This window comes from Cyrtonyx montezumae, unplaced genomic scaffold (assembly GCF_038088225.1).
Source record: "Cyrtonyx montezumae isolate F1298 unplaced genomic scaffold, pur_monq_1.0 scaffold_2, whole genome shotgun sequence".
NCBI lineage: Eukaryota > Metazoa > Chordata > Aves > Galliformes > Odontophoridae > Cyrtonyx > Cyrtonyx montezumae.
The window spans coordinates 29,242,431-29,261,631 of NW_027071936.1; the positions used below are offsets into that span (position 1 = coordinate 29,242,431).

Below are 19,201 nucleotides of genomic sequence, written 5' to 3' on the forward strand. Positions count from 1 at the left end.
AACTTGCACATTTTGAAGAACACAAAGTGGGAAAGCACAGCTTCCTCTTTTTCCTTTCTTTGGTGTCACCTGCAGGATGCTGTGCAATTGTCTATTTTCCTGTGTGCTTTTCAACTCAAATTAATGCAACTGATTGTGTTTCTTTTTAACACATAGCAAAAACACGATACTCACTTTTCCAGGGGCACATTCTGTCCCATCGAGTGGAGGTCCTTTCTTAGTCTTACAGAAATATGGGTTATCTGGATGGCTACACCACAACTGCTTGCATGGGTCAAAGGTTCGGAACTGAAATGCAGGACATTTATGAGATGAAATAAAACATAATATGAATACTTTTGGGGTAAGTATGCAAACCAACCAGTCAATTAATCTAATGCAGCCTCCAATAAATCAAGGATTTTCAGAAAGAAAAGGGCAGTGATTATTACCCGCATCCCCTGGTCCTGAACTGATGAGAAGGAAGGAGAAGATGCCTAGAAGTGGGAGGAAAATTAATTTTTTCCCCTTCATCTTTGGAATCACAGACTTGCTGCCACAAGTCTGTGTCATGTAGACCATGTTGCTGTCCTCCTGACCATTAGACCAAATGACTCAGATGACTGGATTTCACCCGTAAATATCTTTCTCCTTCTTTATGCATCTGTTTAAACTACTCCATTAATTGCTCTTAAACTGTGAGAAAATGAATATGTTGCAACTGTTACATAAGGCCAAACACCAACTTGCTGAAATGAATGTTTGTCTTTGCAATGACTGCCTTGGACATACCGCTGTGCACATTTTATAGCCAACACCAAAATCAAAGCGGCACTGTTCATCCATGGAATAATTGATGCCTGGCAGTTCAGGCAGTTTCGGCCAATCATGTTCAAAGGGGTCATCAAGAAGACAGTCGTAAGAGCTGCGGAAAGATGCACAGAAAAAGATAATGAGAAAATGTAGTAGTTGTTGTCTTTTTTTTTTTATCAGTACAATCAAAGTCTTTATTCTGAGCTGTCAATACTGACAATATTCATTTTCTCCTGTTACTGTTCCCTGAAGCACAGATGAACCCTTCTGTAGGAATACTGCCCAGTGCAATGTGACTGTGCACTGAATGCAAAATCCCTGTATTTGCTGTAGACTGAGAATAAGCATCTCCTGCCCTTCCCTGATCTAACGGTACATGTAGAATTTGCACTTTGTTTTCCTGTTTCCAGAGGCAGAAAAAAACCACCTCCCAATTCTTAGTGCCAAAGGGCAACATTTTAATGTGCTTCGAACTATAACATGAATCCTAGTATAAGGACTAATACAACACCTTCTGCAGTCATACAGAGCATTTCCACTGACTTTATGGGGCTTTGAAATAGGACAGTAGTCTGAGAACAGGCCCTCTTACCTAAAAGCTACAGCATGCACAGGGACAAAATACAGGTTATGCAAAGGCCATGAATAAGGCTTGCTTTTTACCCACTCACGTTAAAATTCTTGCTGAGCTGCTCTTCCTGCACAGGGATAAATTCCATTTTAAGCTCTAAGGTCTTGATCAATTACTATTTTTTGCTTTAGGTTATTAATGGGATTCCTTCTCACTGAAATCCAGGCCATAGTGAGTCAATTTTTCAAGTTTTCACTCCATTTTCACCTCCAAAACTAGCTATTTGCAATAAAGAAGGAGTAAGAACTGAATGAGGAAGCATTTACATGGGAGACTATGTACATAACCTACAGGTAGACATCACTCCCATGCTCTCTGTTCCCCTTTTCTCCTTAATTAAGTCACATGCATGTTGCATTTTCTCTCTTCCACAACTTTTGCTATTCTCTTCCTCAGCTTAGGGCTTCCCCATTTCACAGCACAACTTATACAGGAATGTAAAATCTAGGAAGAACACCAGCTATCTGACATAAAGTCTGCCAGAGAGATACCCAGTACAATTTCCAGAAGATGCAGTGAGTGTTGTGTGAAAGTGTAGGTGAGGATGCACTGTTCCTGATTTTGCTTTTCTAAAACAGACATGGCAACAAAGGTGATTCGAAAACTTTACTACTGGAGAAAGCCAGACACTGAGGTACTTCTGCCTCACTGCTGTTGCAGGGAGGGACAGGGAGGCCTACTGGAATGCTTCCACATAATGAATATCTGTTTGGAAGGAGAGAGCAGCCTACACAAGAGGATCCCATTCCTTGCTATTTCTGAAGCTCCAGTACCACCATGTTTATAAAAGGGACTTCCACAGACAAGGGTTCAATTTATGACATTTGTGTCTGCTTTCTAGGATTGTTTCTTCTGTTTGCTCTCTGACAGACAGCAGCCCATTGGTCCCACATTTCAGGGAACTGCAAAGACTTGCGTTTCCTTTAGTAAAACAACCATAGATGAGTGCTAAGAAGTTCTTACTGTATATATCTTTTGAGTTCTTGGCCACTGCATCTGGACCAGTGGTAACGATGAAAGGCAGCCTGCACCAGGGGAGCCATAACACTCCCCATTGCTGTCTCATCCCCACATCTGTTCCCTTGCCCATCGTGCTCCATTCCCAGCCTGAAACAAAGAATTGGTATCAGAGCCTCAGCAGTTTCTACTTTTCAACTCATAAAACAGCTATAAAGAAAACAGTTTCTCATGCAAATATAGCCATTCAAGATGAAATTGTTCTCTGCATTCTACAGATATCACCTGCATTTCAAACAGATCTTCGATTTCAAAATATAAGGACTCTCTAAATACTCTTTATAAACTAACTAATGAGATGGTCTCTACTTTAGATAACAGACAACAGCAATTCTGCTCACCAGGGAGCATTCTGTTCAGACATGTAATTGTTCATGATAGTACACTCACTTATGGAAAGCATATCAGCACTTTCCAATAGCATCTATGTATACATAGAGCTAACATAGTTGTAATGCTGTACACCCGAAGAGCTAAACAGGCTAGCTTATTAAATTACCAAAAGTGTACATCTAAGGTGCAGCTTATCATGCAAGTGATGTGGTCGTCTCAAATTTAGTTAAATTCCTCCTACGTTACTCTGGCAGAAAAAAACAACAAAAACAACAAGAAAGCCCACTGAGCTGAACAAGAACCCAGCACTACTTAAAGACAACATTAATTCATCCAGCAGCTGACAGATATCTTTCCTTTGTCAATTACACACAACCTAACATTTTATCACTTCTCAGTAAGTGTCAAATTAACAAAATTGGCACTTTAAGTCAATGTTAAGAAAGAATTTTCAAGATGCCAGGTAATCTACTGTCTCCACTGCCTGGGCTTTCCAGGTTTCTTAATTATCTCACTGTCACCCTACAGAAAATGAATTCCTGCTCTCTCTTTCCCTTGCCTTCTTCCCCCACCTATTCATTGTTAAAACCACTGATGCATTCTAAGATGATAATATAATTTGGACGGCTGTCATATAGCCATTAAATCACTTAAAGTAAAAAGGAGATGCAGCACCATATTTTATTGTCAATCTAATTTTTTGTTAGACTTACACGTGACCAGTTTCATGAGCAACAACAAAAGCTGATGAAAACCCATCCTCATGGTTGAGAGTACAGCTTCGGACCGGGTGACACATGCCAGTAACAGGAGCATATCCTATTGAGAGAAATCACGTCTGACTGCTTTACCCATTACATTGCATAGAATCATAGAATGGGTTAGGGTTGGAAGAGAAATTAAAGCCCACTCAGTTCCAACACCCAACTGGTAGCTACCCACCAGATCAGGCTGCCCAGGGCCTCATCCAACCTGGCCTTAAGCACCTCCAGGGATGGGGTATCCATAGCTTCTCTGGACAGCCTGTTCCACTTGACACTACCAGAGAAGAACCAAGGATTCTGTTCCTTTGGTTGTCAATTTCTCCTGTCTTTGCCATTTCTGTCAGTGTCAAAGGCTTCAATAAACTAGGATTGATTCTGCATGCATCCGGATTACTTCAGGCACTTACACTCTCATAAAAAAAATGCAGACTACTCCCATTCCATTAAAAAATAGAGAAATAAGCTGTTTTTTGTTCATTTGTTTGCATATGTTTATATTAATACCATCATCTAAATACTGCTTGGTACTTATTAAATGCCTTGTCCTCAGCAAAAGCTGAAATCTTTCTGAAGATGGGGAGTCTGCCTAACATCTCACCCTGGAACTCCAGTCCAGACATGAGTGAGGACTCAGCACTCTTGCCTCACCTTGAAAGATGAAAGATCCGAACACAGACATCTAATAAATCTTAAGCTGGACAGACAGAACATGGCACATTTTTCAAAAAGCCATGTGGAGAAGCAGATTCATGCCTCAACCAGTAAGAATTCACAAGCATAAAATCTGAAAAGCTTTCTTGATAAATGGTATTTCTGACTAAAAGCGGGTCCCTCTTATCTTGTACTAAACAAAAATTGATGAACTCTGGAAAGTAGACCTGAATGTATTACTGATACTATGCTAAACCATGTATTTTACACTGCTTTGGGGGCTTTTCCTTCCAAGACAAATAGTAGAATTTGTGTCAAAGGCAAAGAAAAAGGGTATAGCACTGGAAGAGACTATGGTGATTGACAGAGAGACTGAAGTCAAAGAACAATTTGCAGAGCAGCACCAGAGCTGGGTGTGTGGGTCAAGTACCAAGAGGAGCTAAAGGATTTTCTTAATAGTGACAGATACAGAACATTCAGAGGGGAAGCAGTGTGCTTGAGGAAACTGCGATATGAAAGACAGAGGACATTTTTTACTACATAGTACTAGACTTACTGCAGTGAAGGCCATTACATTTAGTTGGCCAGCTTTGTTTCAGAAACTGCTCTGTTTTCTAGTCCCTTTTCTCCACCTGCCAGCAGAAATAAGAAGCACCCAAAACCACAATGCTTCTGCTAAGAAGAACCCTCAGTCCTACCACAGACCACAGCATAGGAGATGAGCGCTAGTTTGGTCTGGATAAATGATTATAGGGTGCATATTCAGAAAGTAACTGCATGAGAACCAAGGAAATAAAAAAGGGGACTAGTTTTCAGTGCCGCACAGAGTAGTAACACTTCAGGAGCCTCACCCGGACTCCTCTGCACTGCTATAAATCATTCTTCATGAATTTACTTTCCATTATCATTAGTTCCTCAAGTGATAAGGACTAATGCAAATACCAAATGAGCTGAAAAGCTAGTTATAAAAAAAAACCAAAACTATAAACAAAGTTGAAAGCAAAGTGCACTGAGAATTCCTTGTGTTCCCTACATGCACATACAAAAATATATTTGTATGAAGAAAGCAAACAGCTATTTACTTACCATACAGTAAGAAATTTCATCTGCTGCAGTTAAATATAAATGGCAAGGACTATTTTCTTTAAAAAAAAAAAGTATGTAAAATTAAATAGAGTGAGTACTTTCTCTCCACAGCACAGTAACAAGTACATGCTTAGGCTATCCATATGAGCCTTTTCTAAAGCCAGAGTAGGAAACTGAAAGTTATCGTGAGTGCACATGCTTTTCCGAAGAGGATCAGGTTTCAATCTATCTTTAAAATTGAATACTTAAGGTATTTTCTGAATCAGTGCCTACAATCCTTAATCTCTCTGGGTCACACAGCAATGCATTTTTCATTTTTTTATCTTTTTCTGTCAGGCACTAGACACACACACACACACACACACACAAACCCGAAGTCCTGATGCTTTTCTCCAGGTCAGCTGCATTACCTTGCATGCCAGCAGGCCCAAAATCTTGCCTAGTCAAGAAGATGGCATGATCATGGTGCTCAGAATGATTGGGGTCTGACTTCTGCTGCTGGTACGCCCAGCGGCAAACGTTCTCCAGGCTTCTTGAGGGATTTCCCCTTTCAATCAAGCTAATGGACTGAAAAAAAGCAATATATTAGAACCAGGATCTCCTAAAGGTAGGAAATTCAGCAAGTTTTGATTTTCTTGGAGAGCCAGTTGTATTTCCCTATCACTGTAAGTCACAGTGATGTGAGAAAAGGAAATGAGTACACTGGACATTGATTGATCCATAACAAAGGTCTGATATTCTCTCTTGGCATTCTTGTTGTAGATACCCAGGCAGAGCCAAAGAAACGTACAAGAGCTGCCAAATTAGAGGGCTACTGCTTGTGTGCAGCCCTTCTGTGCAATGTGCCTGAATAATAACTGGATGAAGCCTGTAATGTGCAGGATAAATGTCAGAAGACAATGTGACTCAGTTGAGTTAAGAGAGTGGAGTGACGACATACAGCCTGTGTGGAGGAAGTGAATAACATTAATACAGACTACAGTGCCTCAACTGGTGTAAAACACTATAGGACCAGTAAATCTGTAATGTTTAACACAGATTAGCTATCTGATTCTGTGAGACTTTTGCTACAGTATGCCTACAAGCTCAATACTTCAAAAGGAAGTGACCAAATTTAATTACAAAGCAAACATCAAAGTGGTCTTTCGATTTGCTCAAACTCAATGCCTGAATTAAATGGAAGGGATATCATCTTTATCAAGCCCAAAACAACACTCACAACTCTCATCCTGAGCAACATAACAAGTGTTTGTTTCAAAACTCTCTGAATATATTTTATCAACAAAATCAACATGTTGGCACAAGCACAGTCTAGGGCATAAAGTGGGGGAGTACGCTGTGACTCAGTAAAAGGAGTGTACAACACCATGAGAAAAGGAGATAGTTACCATAGAAGACTCCTTGGAGATGGGGCACCAGCAAGTTGTATTGGCCAGTCAAGGTGATTGCCACTACTAAAGTGATTTTCCTCCCTAAGGACTCACAAGGGCAGAAAGTCAGGCTGCATGCCCAAGCCCCTGGAGGGAGACTGCAGCGGACTGAGATGCCCTTATGTCCTCTCAGCCCACCCCTCAGGAGGATCAGCAGGATAGGGGCAGCATTTATGAATTCTGTCTCTTGAAGCCCACCACACTTCACAAAAAGGGACAGCGATAGCTGGTCTCAGGAATGAGGGCATAAGCTCATTTAGCATGTGATGAACAAAGAAGGCAGTTCCTTGGAACTTACACTTTAGTAGTCTTCTGCCCCCACAACTGCTCATGTAGCTCCTACGGACTACGATTACAAAGACGATAAATGTGAAGAACTGGTTCAGAGGCTTGCTTACCTTTGCATACCCCAGCATGATCATTCGGACCAAAACAACATTTATGTGAACACCCAAGGATTCATCGTGGTAAATTTCATTCACCTGAGAAAACAGAAAGTAAAACTTAAAAAATCATGGATGATACAAAGGGAACTTCCAAGGCCAGGAATCTGCTATTCCAAGTGCTTCTACCACTAGTTTTCTCAGAGGAGGATTCAAGTCTCAAATCCTTTCTGTGCAGTGAGAAATGTACACTATACTTCCTGTCATCACATACTCCCTCACTGAGAACTTTCTGAAGCACATTTCAAGACTCTTCTAAAATTTAATAGCCTTTGGATGAAAGCCAACATAAAAATTGTTCAAGTAAAGGAAGACTATAAACCCTGCAAGTACGCTTAATTTCACTTGTTTGATAAACATAATGAGAGTAATGAAGTTATTCCTGAAAGCAAGGCTATGGCAGTAGGGTCACATTCACTGAGGGATTTAAAAGCAGGTAAGTTTGCTTCAACAATGGATAAAACCATCACCATTCAAGCCCATGTGTCCACCTCTGTTGTGCCATCTGGTCAATCTGTGGATGAATTCCAGACCCTGTTCCTATTTGCTTTGTCAACCATTTGTCTCACTTCAATCATTTTAAACACATGGGATGAGTATTTTACTGGGGAGAGGCATGCATATTTTTCATTTTATAAAAGATTCCACTGCCAGTAGCTTTCACTCAAGGAAATAAGACATTAACTTCAGCATACGTCTGTCCTCAGAAAATACTTGAGGATTTGACTTAAAGCCATTTTTGTATTTTGAAGTAGGTTGGGAAGGCAGAATATTCAGACAATGACACGACCAATGAGGCTCCATTTCTGCACACATGTAAGCATGTGTTTAGCTTTAAAGACCCGAATAATATTCCTGATTCTAGATCAATCTTAAAATTAATGGGCGAAGTGTTTCCAAATCCCAGAAATACTTTGGATGTTCTCATCTAAAAGTTTTAAAGTCAACAGCATTGCCAGGGACATAAACTCTGTAGTATACCTCATAGAGTAATGATATCTCCAAATATACTTGATTTCTGCAAGTCAACACATTCCTTTTTAAAAGTTCACCAACTGCCTGAAAGCATGTAACATTTACACGATCTGGAAAGACTTACCATGCACATTAAAAACAACTGCTAGCCTGAGAAAAAAACCCTACATAAGACATCCTCAAAACTCTCATCCTCAAGGGCTGTAGAAAACAAATACACAGGAAAAACTAAAACCTCGCAAAGAGCCCTCACAAAAAAGTCCACGGCTTTATAGGCAATTAGGTTTTCAAAAGTCTCCAGTGAGGTCCATCTGCATCATTTAAAGACAGAATTTTGATTTTAGAGCTTTCATTCTGGTTTCCAAACGAAATAAAGACTAGATAGTTGCTCCCTCTGTCAGCCCTGGTGTCCCAATACATTTCGGGCCTGTTGAACACTTTTCAGCAACACTTGCAAAACTATAAAGACCTCAAAGAAACTAAGTATCTAGAAGCTTTGAGGAAAGTATGGAGTTTACTGGAAATAACAATGTTACTACTGCTCCAGTCCAAGCAAATACTGAATATCCTCCACATTACAGGAGAGGAAGCTCAGATTATGCAAACACGCAAGAGCTTTTCAACACTCCGAGCATGAGAGCAGATTAGAGAGAACAGCATATGACAGACATCCAGAGGTAACGTGGCAGTTCCACTGTTCACTGAACAGCTGAAATTCATCACACTTGTTTTAGTTTTGAATAATTTATTTCAGAAGCAACTAATACTGCTGCGCTGAAGTTTAAAGTCAAATTAGTACAAAGTAACCACATAATTATAAATATGTGGAAATTAAGATTTTATTTTTTTTTAAAAGGGTGCATATAGGTCAGAAATTGCTCTTATTGAGAAGCGTCTTTGTGCCTGGGAAGGTGAGAAATGTCCTTTCACCAGAGTATAAATTAGGGAACTAAAACATCTGCAGCTCATCAATGAAGTTACTTATTCCCATCAAAACAAAATAAATATTATACTACGGGTAATCATTGAAAAATAAATGCCGATGTTCAGAGCAAGGTTGGTATATTTGAGCAATATTTAGAGCTGTTTTTTTTTTGTTGTTGTTGTTTTTAGTTTTGTATTTTTTCTTTACTTAGGCTAAACAAAACTTTCTCCTTCCCCTGAGGGAAAAAGGTCATTCAGAGTTGTCCAGCTTGTGGGGCCTAGCACAATGATCGCAGTCCATGGTTTTAAAAAATGCAATCCCTTCTAGGACTAACTGAGAACAGACCGTCAGCAGGATAGTTTTACAAGAAATGAGCACATAGCTTCGACTGCTCATCTCATGAAGCAATTATTCCAAAGTTCAATTATTCATATTTTCTCCTTAGCAATGCAATAGTGTTGCTTCCACCAAAATTCATCTCAGAAAACAGTTCACAACTTCCCTCACGCCAAGGAACAAGCAGCCTCCCAGAAACGAGCTTCAAAGAGACATAACGGATCCTGGAACCAACCTAAAGTGTGAAGTCTTCCTCATCAAGACTTCCCTACAACACCTTTTTCTGTGGACTGCTTTGGAGGGATCCACTGTAGGATTCCCATGAGAAGCAAGCTCATGTATGCTCTCATGACCTAGACACAGGAAATTCTGAAAACCTATAACCTTGCTAGAAGGCCACAAATCAAAAGAAGTGCTGAAAACTGTCAGTGTAGACTGTAGTGCTTTCAGACTGCTGTAATTGCATCTATGCTGTGGTTACACTGGCAAAACAAATTACATTCCAAGATACTGGTACTGGTAAAAAATGCATATATAAATCACACCGCAGGAAGCTTCATTTGTCTGAGCCGAATTTGGGAAACATACCACAGATGTCCAACTGGCCATAAAGACTCTAGTGTAGTATTTAAAAGGAAAAAGTGATTAGGCTGAATTCAACAGTAATATACACAAGAAGTAAATCAGTGCTCTGCCTGGGACAGTGGTGACAACCGGGAGACTCCACATACAAAGCAGGAAATACCTGTTTACTGAATGGATGATTACTCAGACAACATAAATGTACCTGGCAGTAAAACCTATGGCTACATCAAGGAGAGCTGGAAAGGGGAGATAACTGCAAATCAAGGGATTTTAGGGTTTTTGCGGATACTTACCTGTCTACACAGTATGAGTGCCATGGGTGAACTCATATTTCTAAATTGATGTACTTGTAAACTGCAATGGTGAAATCAAAAACACCTCCTAAAAGAAAAAGCTAAAAAGAAAGTTGGCTGGATTCTCACTTGTCACAGAAATAGCTGCCTATTGATGCACACTCAACCACACATTCCCAGGTTAGGTTGGCTAATTCCTCTGAGTACCTCTTGCAGTATGAGCTCTTAGAAGCTGGCCTTTCAATTGGAGACAGACAAAAACCTGAAGATGTACATCTGCTTTCATGCAGGTACTGTGCAAATCCTTTTCACAGAATCACAGAATTGTAGGAGTTGGAATGGACCTCTAGAGATCATTGAGTCCAGCCCCCTGCCAAAGCAGCTCCCTAGCCCAGGTTGCACAGGTAGGCGTCCAGGCGGGTCTGGAACGTCTCCAGAGAAGGAGACTCCACCACCTCTCTGTGCAGCTGTGCCAGTGCTCCGTCACTGCACTGGGAAGAAGTTCCCACACATTTGTGCAGAACTACACATCTGTTTGTGTCCATTTCCCCTTGTCCCATTGCCACACACTGCAGAGAAAAGTCCAGCCTCATTCCTTTGCCTCCCACTCCTTATATATTCATACGCATGGATCAGATCTCCTCTGAGTCTTCTTTTTCAAGGCTGAACAGACCCAGGTATCTCAGTCTTTCCTCATAAGGGAATCGTTCCACACCCTTTATCATCTTTTCATGGTTGCCCATCCTCTCCTCCCTTCATGGTGTGCAGGCAGGGGTTTCAGGCTAATTCAAAGCAATCTGCTGACATTTTCCTCCACTCAGTCACAGTAAGCTCCTCTGCTTACACCAAATGCTTCATTTGACTGCTCTTGGGTTTGGGGGCCAATACAGCCTCAAGGACGTTCTGCCTTAATTAAAATACTTACTTTTCTGTGTCTATCTTGTGCAGGGGGAAGTGCAGTTTATTGATTAGCATTGAAGTTGAGTAATTCAGAATCTAATGGTTAATAACATCATCTGCTGTACTGTTCACATCACTGGAAATTGAACAGCTTGAAAATAGTCTCTTATTGATCTACTGTCTATCCACAGGTACAAACCACTTGATTAAAAAGCAAGAAGTGAGATGAGCTCTTTTGGTGATAACTTCACGTGCTATTAGTCTTTACCAAAGAATAAAGGCAAAATTAGATTAAAACTGACGAACTAATACACAGGAAAAGATAGAGAAATAGCTCTCTAAACCCATAACCTTGACAGACAACAGACAAGTAAGTTACAAGCCTTGTCAATATGTACAGAAGAGGCTATTTGCTGATAAAGAACATCCCTCAGTGTTCACTGTGACGTGGAAATGTAAGAAAATAAAACTCAAGCACACCTCCTTCCCACAGAAAACAAGGCTGAGAAATAACACTTAAAAGTTTCAAGTGAAAGGACACAAGCTGTCTCCCCCAGACACACAACCTGTAGCCCAGTTGTCAGCAGTGAGACTGTAGCAAACACTCGCACGTAGCTCTGCAATACAAGTGTGCCTCTGGTAGGCACAGTGTTCAATTTGGGCTTTTCTGGCAATCTTATATACATGTTCTCAAGACAATTTTTAAAAGCTTTGTATGCTTCTGTGTCTATCATTAGAATCTGCTTTTATTTTGCATGGTGTTTTTTTTTTTCTCATTTCCTATTTTCACTGCATGTTTTTTAAGTCTTGTAACAATGATTAAGTTGTTAAAATCTTGACAAGAAAGGTCATTCAATAGAAAATACCTCTAAATCTAAAAAAAGTAGCAATCTTCACTGTAATTGACCTATAGCTTCTGATCCCTGAGGTCTTTCACCTTGCACTGGTTCTGTATTGAGATATACTCCCAGTAGATGGAGCCATTGATGTTTAAGACTTAAACACAAAACTCCACCATGTTTCATTTCTGCTGTTTGCAAAGCTAAACGTTTTTAGGACTAAAAAGCCAATATTCTAAAATCTTCTTCAGTTAAGATTTATTTCAAAAACGAAAAACAATACAACAGATTGTTTTCTGGAGTTTGTTTCCTGCTAGCAATGCCCTGCATAGATTCAGGCAAAGAACAAAGACATGCTTTATAACACCTCACATTTGTTGATTCTTCCAGAACACTGGTGGGCCAACAACCAGAATTAAGGCAAGAGGGATGACAACTTCTAAATACAACACTTAATGACTGCTCATTTCAAGATTCTATATCTGTCAGCAGAAAGAGAAGACGGCTCAAAAATCATTTTTGTGATGATGTTCAGTGAACTATATGATAAAAAGAAAACAATTCCTTGCAAGTATTGTATCAAGGTTATTTTTTTACTTTCAGGCATGATTTTTCATCTCAAACTTTCTGGATTCAAATGTTATCTTGCTTCCGTGTTTGCCCAAACTACATTTACTCCTATTTCACATTATTCAGTAATAGAAATTATCTGTACAGTTTGGCATAGTCGTAAGTTACTTTTCAGGGAAAATCTAGAATTGACATTTCTGAAATGCTGCTTGCAAGAAAAGTCCAGCAGATCCGCATGGAAAAATGTTGCAGATTACCTGCTAATTTATTCATGCTGTATGGAGTCACACAATCATAGAATTGCTCAGATTGGAAAAGACCTTCAAGATCATCAAGTCCAACAGCAACCTAACCATACCACCCTAACTCTAACAACTCACCACTAAATCATGTCCCTGGGCACCACATCCAAATGGATTTTAACACATTTGGGGATGGTGACTCTACCACCTCCTTGGGGAGCCTATTCCAGTGCTGAACAACCCTTTCCATAAGTAAGTTTTTCCTTATAACAAACATAAGCCTCCCCTGGTGCAACTTGAGGTCATTTCCTCTTGTCCTGTCACTTGTCACCAGTGAGATGAGACCAACCCCACTATCACCGCAATCACCTTTCAGGTACTTAAAGAGAGCAATAAGATCTCCCCTCAGCTTCCCTCTTACCCAAACTAAACAGCCCTATTTCCTTCAGTTGCTCCTCACAGGGCATATTCTCCAGGTCCCTCACAAGACTTGCTGCCCCTCCAGCACCTCTATGTCCTTTCTGTATTGAGCTCCCCAAAACTGAACACAGTACTCGAAGTGGGGCCTCACCAGTGCCAAGTGCAGGGGGAAGATTAACTCCCTAGTCCTGCTCTACACACCATTCCTGATACAGTCCAGGATGTCATTGGCCTTCTTGGCCACCTGGGCACACTGCTGGCTCATATTCTGCCAACTGTCCATCAGTACACCAAGGTCCCTTTCCATCAGGCAGTTTTCCAGCCACTCCTTCCTAAGCCTGTAGGGTTGCCTGGTCTTGCTGTGAACAAAATGTAGAACCCAACACTTGACCCTATTGAAACTCATACAGTTTACCTTCACCCATTGATCCAGTCTATCCAAGTCCCTCTGTAGTGCCTTTCTTCCCTCCAACATATCAACACTGTCTCCCAACTTGGTGTCATCTGCATTGCATCACCTAAGAGAGATAGTTTTGATGGAAATAAAAGAGCTGCAGGTATAAAGATTTAGCCATGTCTGGCACTGTCTTTTCCTACTTAGTTGCATCATAAAGCTGCTGCCAATTTCAGCACTAAACAGTTTCGACATTCACCTCCTTGAAATGTCTTTGGACAAGAAATAAAATCAAATGTGCACATGTTTTTCTGTGCTAAATTAACAGACAAAAATCCAGAATTATTATTTAGAAAGGTAACATCCACGAAGCTGCAGTGCTCAGTGGATAGGGATTGCCAGAAGTGGAATTCTGTCCACAATTTGAGAATGAGTGATGCACAGAAATACCACTCTACTAGCTAATTTTGTTTTATTATCAAGGAGAAAAAACAGAAACACTAAACACTGACAAGCCCATTGCTTAGAATCCCCCACTATAACCTGGTATCCTATGTGCCTATCTTTCTGATCTCAATTACTTTAATCCAGACAAACTTCATCTTAAGTAACTACCAAGGGAGTAACAAATGTCATGTGCCTAACAGACATGTATCTCAAAACTAAGAAAACAGTGCTGAAAAAATCAAGCTTTAAGTGACTGTTTTAAAAAGTGAACCTGCCACCTCTTGTTGAAAATGACCATGAATGCTTCACTCTTCTTTTGTCAGCTGAAAATCAAATTTCCTCTAAACTGAATGCAATGATTTAAATATCTTTTTTTTTCTTTTTATTTGAGGTTTCTCTTAGGTAGCATGGAGGAGAAGAAAACTATGTTATGAGACACAACATAACAATAAGAGCAAGCTGTGAAGCATGCAATATACTGACAGTGCCACTACACTGTTAACACATTAAACTAACAGTGAAAACTGAATCTTCTCTTCCCCGAGATGTGACCTCATGTGACAGAGACAGGGCCTAGCTCCTGAGAGACCCACCTGGTCACTGAAGGGCTGCCTGGCTCTGGAGTACAACCAGGGTGGGAGAATGAAAAGAGGGATGGGGGAGCGGCAGTAAAGGAAAGGGAGGTTGGGATTTTCTCAGTCCTACAGCACCCCATTTCCATCTGCCAGTCTTTATGTGGTTTCCCACAATACTTCTGCAGGGTGATCAAGGATTACTCCACTGCAGATCAGAAGAAGTGCTAATGCTACAGCAGGGCTTGGTACATCCTTTCTGTGCTTCTGGTAAGGGGAAGATCAGGAAAATATCAACTGTGTCACCTCAAGGAGTTCAGCTGAAACTGACCAGCACAGGGAAGGCCACTGAGATATCAGAAAATACTCCAGGGTAACTATGTTCTCTCCAGTGGATTGTTTTAGTCCTCAGACCTTCTGGAAAGAAGCTGTAAGTGACTCCAGCGTAAGTGCTGTGAGATAAGGGTGTAGTGTCAACTACAAGCTAGGGACCACGCTAAATATTATTACCTGGGAATAGACGAGCCCATCTGGGCTTCTGATTTCCAACTTTGCCCCTAAACAGCTGTTTTAGATGCATCTCTGATGCATCCCAGTTCATAAAGCCAAGGAACATGTAAATACTGAATGGGGGAAACACTTCAGACATTTCTTTAGCTGAAGCTCAACCTCTAGCTCCAGAGCTCCCAATGACATCATAAGAACATGCAAAGCTTGGCTCTCTGCAACCCAGAAAGCCAGCTTTGGCATTCAGAGCTGTGCAGTTGTGTCACCATGGCACTGTGCCCAGGATAACCAGCTGTGGCACAAGGTTGAGTGAATGTGATTAATACTGCTTTTTTGCACTTGAGCAAAACAGTATTGCCTTTGATGCCTGTGTATATTAGTTATTTTGAAGCTAATCTGGAGCTAATTGCATTGCATGTGGCAAAATGGCTCATAATTTCCCTGCTTGGGGAAGCAAGCTAGGCTTAGCATATTAGCATCAGCCTTGCAAAAATCTCCAGGATTGCTAGGAACATCACAAATAGCCTTTCTCCTCCCATTTTTAGGAAGAGTAAAAGATCCAAGTTGAGATATGCTAAGTTCAGGTCTTGAATCTTCATACCACTAGATCCAAACCTAAATCAGAATTCAAAAGTCACATTCATTTCTGCATCAGGCAAGTCTAACCAGGCCAATTGAGTCTGCAGATGTCAGCAGTGCATTAGGCTGCTAACAGCTGCAGTCTCAATGGCTGATGACCTTCTAGAAATAAGCAAGGACTTCCTCATGTGCTTTCTAATACCCTCAAGCCTAAAAAAGAAACTTCGAGTAACAGCAGAGATACACAGTTACTAGACATGCATTTGCAGCCAGCCACCAAAGTCTGGCTGTTGATTCATTCCTGTCTCAGCCCTGATCCACAAAGCAGCCCAGGTTCAATGGCTTGTTTTTCCCCAAAGATCTGCACACTCAGCTTCCTAACACATCAGAGTCTAAAGCCTTCTGTGTGCGTGTCAGAAGAATGGAGGAAGTTATGATTAAATGCTTTGGGTTCCAAAACCAAATGCACAGACATTACTCAACAGATTCTTTTCATCAAATCAAGATTCTACAGCATCCATTCAAACATCCACTTATTGTTAGAGAGCGACTCCCAAGGCACACTGAAATATTACTAAAACATTTAAGCTCCCAATTACAGAAACAGTAGGAAAGGCAACAAGACTGAGCAACACTCCAGGTTGTAAACTTAGCAGACTGAATTCTGTTTTTCTGTTACAATGTGTGTGTTATGTCTGGAGTTTCTTATTCTAGATTTATAGCAGAGTATAATTCTGTACAGAGTTGTTATAATCTTACACAGAGCTATGCTGGAAAAGATATCAGTTGGTTTAAATTCATATCAAGATTTTTACCAGTCAGATTCTATGGATTGGTTTTTTAACTTGCTGGTTTTCATTTTGGAAGCTCAACAGGTGAGACAGGTCTTCAAACGTGCTCAGAGTTTGTGTACTTGGGAAACTGAGACAAGATTGTGACAGGTGCATGGTACTGAGAATTTTTTTAATGGACCTTGCTCTAAGCACCTAAAAGGTAAATGGCATCTTAAGACAAAGAGACCATAACTGTAGGTACACTCCAAACCTAGCTCTATGCTTCCTTCCCATTATTTGATACATCTCCTCTGTACCTAAGCAGTACATCTGGTCATACATGTAGAAGTTGTGCTGTTGGCAACACAGTTCATTATGAAGAGACAATTTATTCAGGTAAATGAGGAGCTTACAAATGAGGCCAAGAGACATTATCTAGATACTGCAACTCACTCTCTGAAACACAAGAGGTCACTGAATTCCTCCATGCAGAAATAATAATGGCACCCACTGACATTCACTGGTGACTGCTGAGCACTCATGAAGACCAACCAGTGGACGCCAGCACAGTGAGGTGGTGGATGGTGCATTTCAGCAGAGGAAAACAGTGACAGTGGGTCACCTCCACTGATTTGTACGAGTGCAGCATGCAGGCTCTTGCTCACTGCTGGCAAAAATGGCTGATGGTGCTGACAGTGTGGAAAAGTTGTGTTTTGTAGCTGAGAATTAACTCTGTCAAATAGTATTATTGTGCTCTTTGCATCCATTGAAATTTCCATGAAAGTAGCATTAATTTTGGAGTGACCTATGTATATCTAGACAAAAAATAACTGCTAACCCTCTAAGACACCATATGATAAAAGAATTGTACAAGTTTGCTTCTTTACAGTTTCTTTCCAGTTTCTATAGATATTGGCACATCACTAAAGGTAGAGTTGGATATTGGCACATCTACACAGGTAGAGGGTAGCTCTAAGTATCATTTGGTATTTATATTTTCTAAGAGCCTATAATTTACCCTTGGTGAAGCCATGTTCATTATCACCAATCACCTCATCTTTATTTTCTGCAGCCCAGAAGGTCAACCAGATCCTGGGCTGTATCAGGGAAGCATGACCAGCAGGTTGAAGAAGGTGATTCTGCCCCTCTAATCTGTTCTTGTGAGACCCCATCTGGAGTACCGTATCCAGTTCTGGAGCCCTCAACTCAAGAAGGACATGGAGTTGTTGGAGCAGGTTCAGTGGAGGGCTACAAAGATGATCAGAGGGCTGGAGCATCTCCTCTATGTGGACAGGCTGAGAGAGCTGGGGCTCTTCAGCCTGGAGAAGAGGAGGCTCCAGAGAAGACCTTATCGTAGTTTTCAGTACCTCAAGGGGGCCTACAGGAAAGCTGGGGAGGGACTTTTGTAAGGGCAGGTATCAACAGAATGAGGGGAAATGGTTTTAAACTGGAAGAGGACATTAGGAAGGAATGCTTTACTGTGAGGATGGTGAGACACTGGAACAGACTGCCCAGTGAGGTTGTGAATGCTCCCTCCCTGGAAGCAGTCAAGGCCAGACTGCATGCGGCTTTAAGCAGCCTTGTGTAGAGGGAGGTGTCCTGCCTATAGAAGGAGGTTTGGAACTAGATGATCTTAAAGGTCCCTTCCAGCCCAAACCATACCATATGTCTATGATTTAGGGCACTTCTTCATTCTGCATGTTTATTCTTTAACCTTCAAAACAGCAGAAGAACTACTAAAAATGTTTCAAGTCTACACCCTTCCACTGTTCTTCAACTAGAGTCTCTCACTGTAAAAGGAAAGTAGGAACAGAATCCTGTCCTGAGGTTCTCAGGCCTTTCAGGCAAAACTCCCCTGAAATCAATAGCAACTTGTCTGATAAATACACTTTTGCTATAGCTTTGTTGACTTTCAGTCAACAGGGAAGTTAAAAGAACTTCACAATCTCCAAAACAATTTTGTGAGTTTACACTGCCACTTTCTGAACTGGCAGTACTGGCAGAAGCAACTGCACTGTTAATAAAGTCATTTGTGTAAGCTAATACATTCTGATTTAAAATCTTTTATCAGTTTAGCATTATTATTTATGTATTATGCAAAGACCTAGTAGTAGATTTTTTTAAAATAAAAAGTTTTCATAATCTTCCTGCATTAACAGTCTCTTAGCAAATTCCCCTCCAAAAGGCGAGCTCATAGGATGCCAAGGCTCCAGTCCCCAAGGCACTCCCTGAAGAAATGGAGCACAAACACATACTGTCACTGCCCCAGTTCTCCCACTTTCCTCTGCTTGTGCAAAGGGAATAGAAATAAAATTCCCAAGAATTGCTGAACACTTTTGACAAACCTGGTTGGCTTGCTCCCATAAAGTTTCATTTACAGAACAAACATCTTGCTGTCTGCCACTATCTGTAGCTTGTATTGTGATAGGGAATATTGGCACCTTCTTGTTTGGCCAAGTAGCAGAGAAAGAGACTAAGAGACAAACAACAAAGGAATTGTCCTTTTGGAACTGCCATCTTGCAATGATCAGCAATGCCTTCTAGATCTCATTGTTGTGTTTATAACACAACTATCACAGGAGTTAACTAAACTTGTAGAAGCCAAGAGACTACCAGGTCACTCACTATCATGAATAACTTGCAAGAGTACTTAAAACATGTGGAACTTCGGACTATGTGACCTCACAATCCACAGAG

The 19,201-nt window shown here is 40.8% G+C and overlaps 1 protein-coding gene across 1 annotated transcript in view; it reads right to left on the reverse strand.

The window, feature by feature from the left end:
• Positions 1 to 19,201, reverse strand: part of ADAMTS3 (ADAM metallopeptidase with thrombospondin type 1 motif 3) — a 128,831-nt gene that overhangs the window by 19,105 nt on the left and 90,525 nt on the right. Inside the window, exons 6-11 of the mRNA XM_065736757.1 lie at positions 7,103 to 7,186; positions 5,685 to 5,841; positions 3,487 to 3,592; positions 2,387 to 2,530; positions 772 to 904; positions 175 to 288 (exon numbers count right to left, since the gene is read on the reverse strand). Coding sequence (XP_065592829.1) covers positions 175 to 288; positions 772 to 904; positions 2,387 to 2,530; positions 3,487 to 3,592; positions 5,685 to 5,841; positions 7,103 to 7,186 — 738 coding nt within the window. The remainder of the gene's footprint in view (positions 1 to 174; positions 289 to 771; positions 905 to 2,386; positions 2,531 to 3,486; positions 3,593 to 5,684; positions 5,842 to 7,102; positions 7,187 to 19,201) is intronic.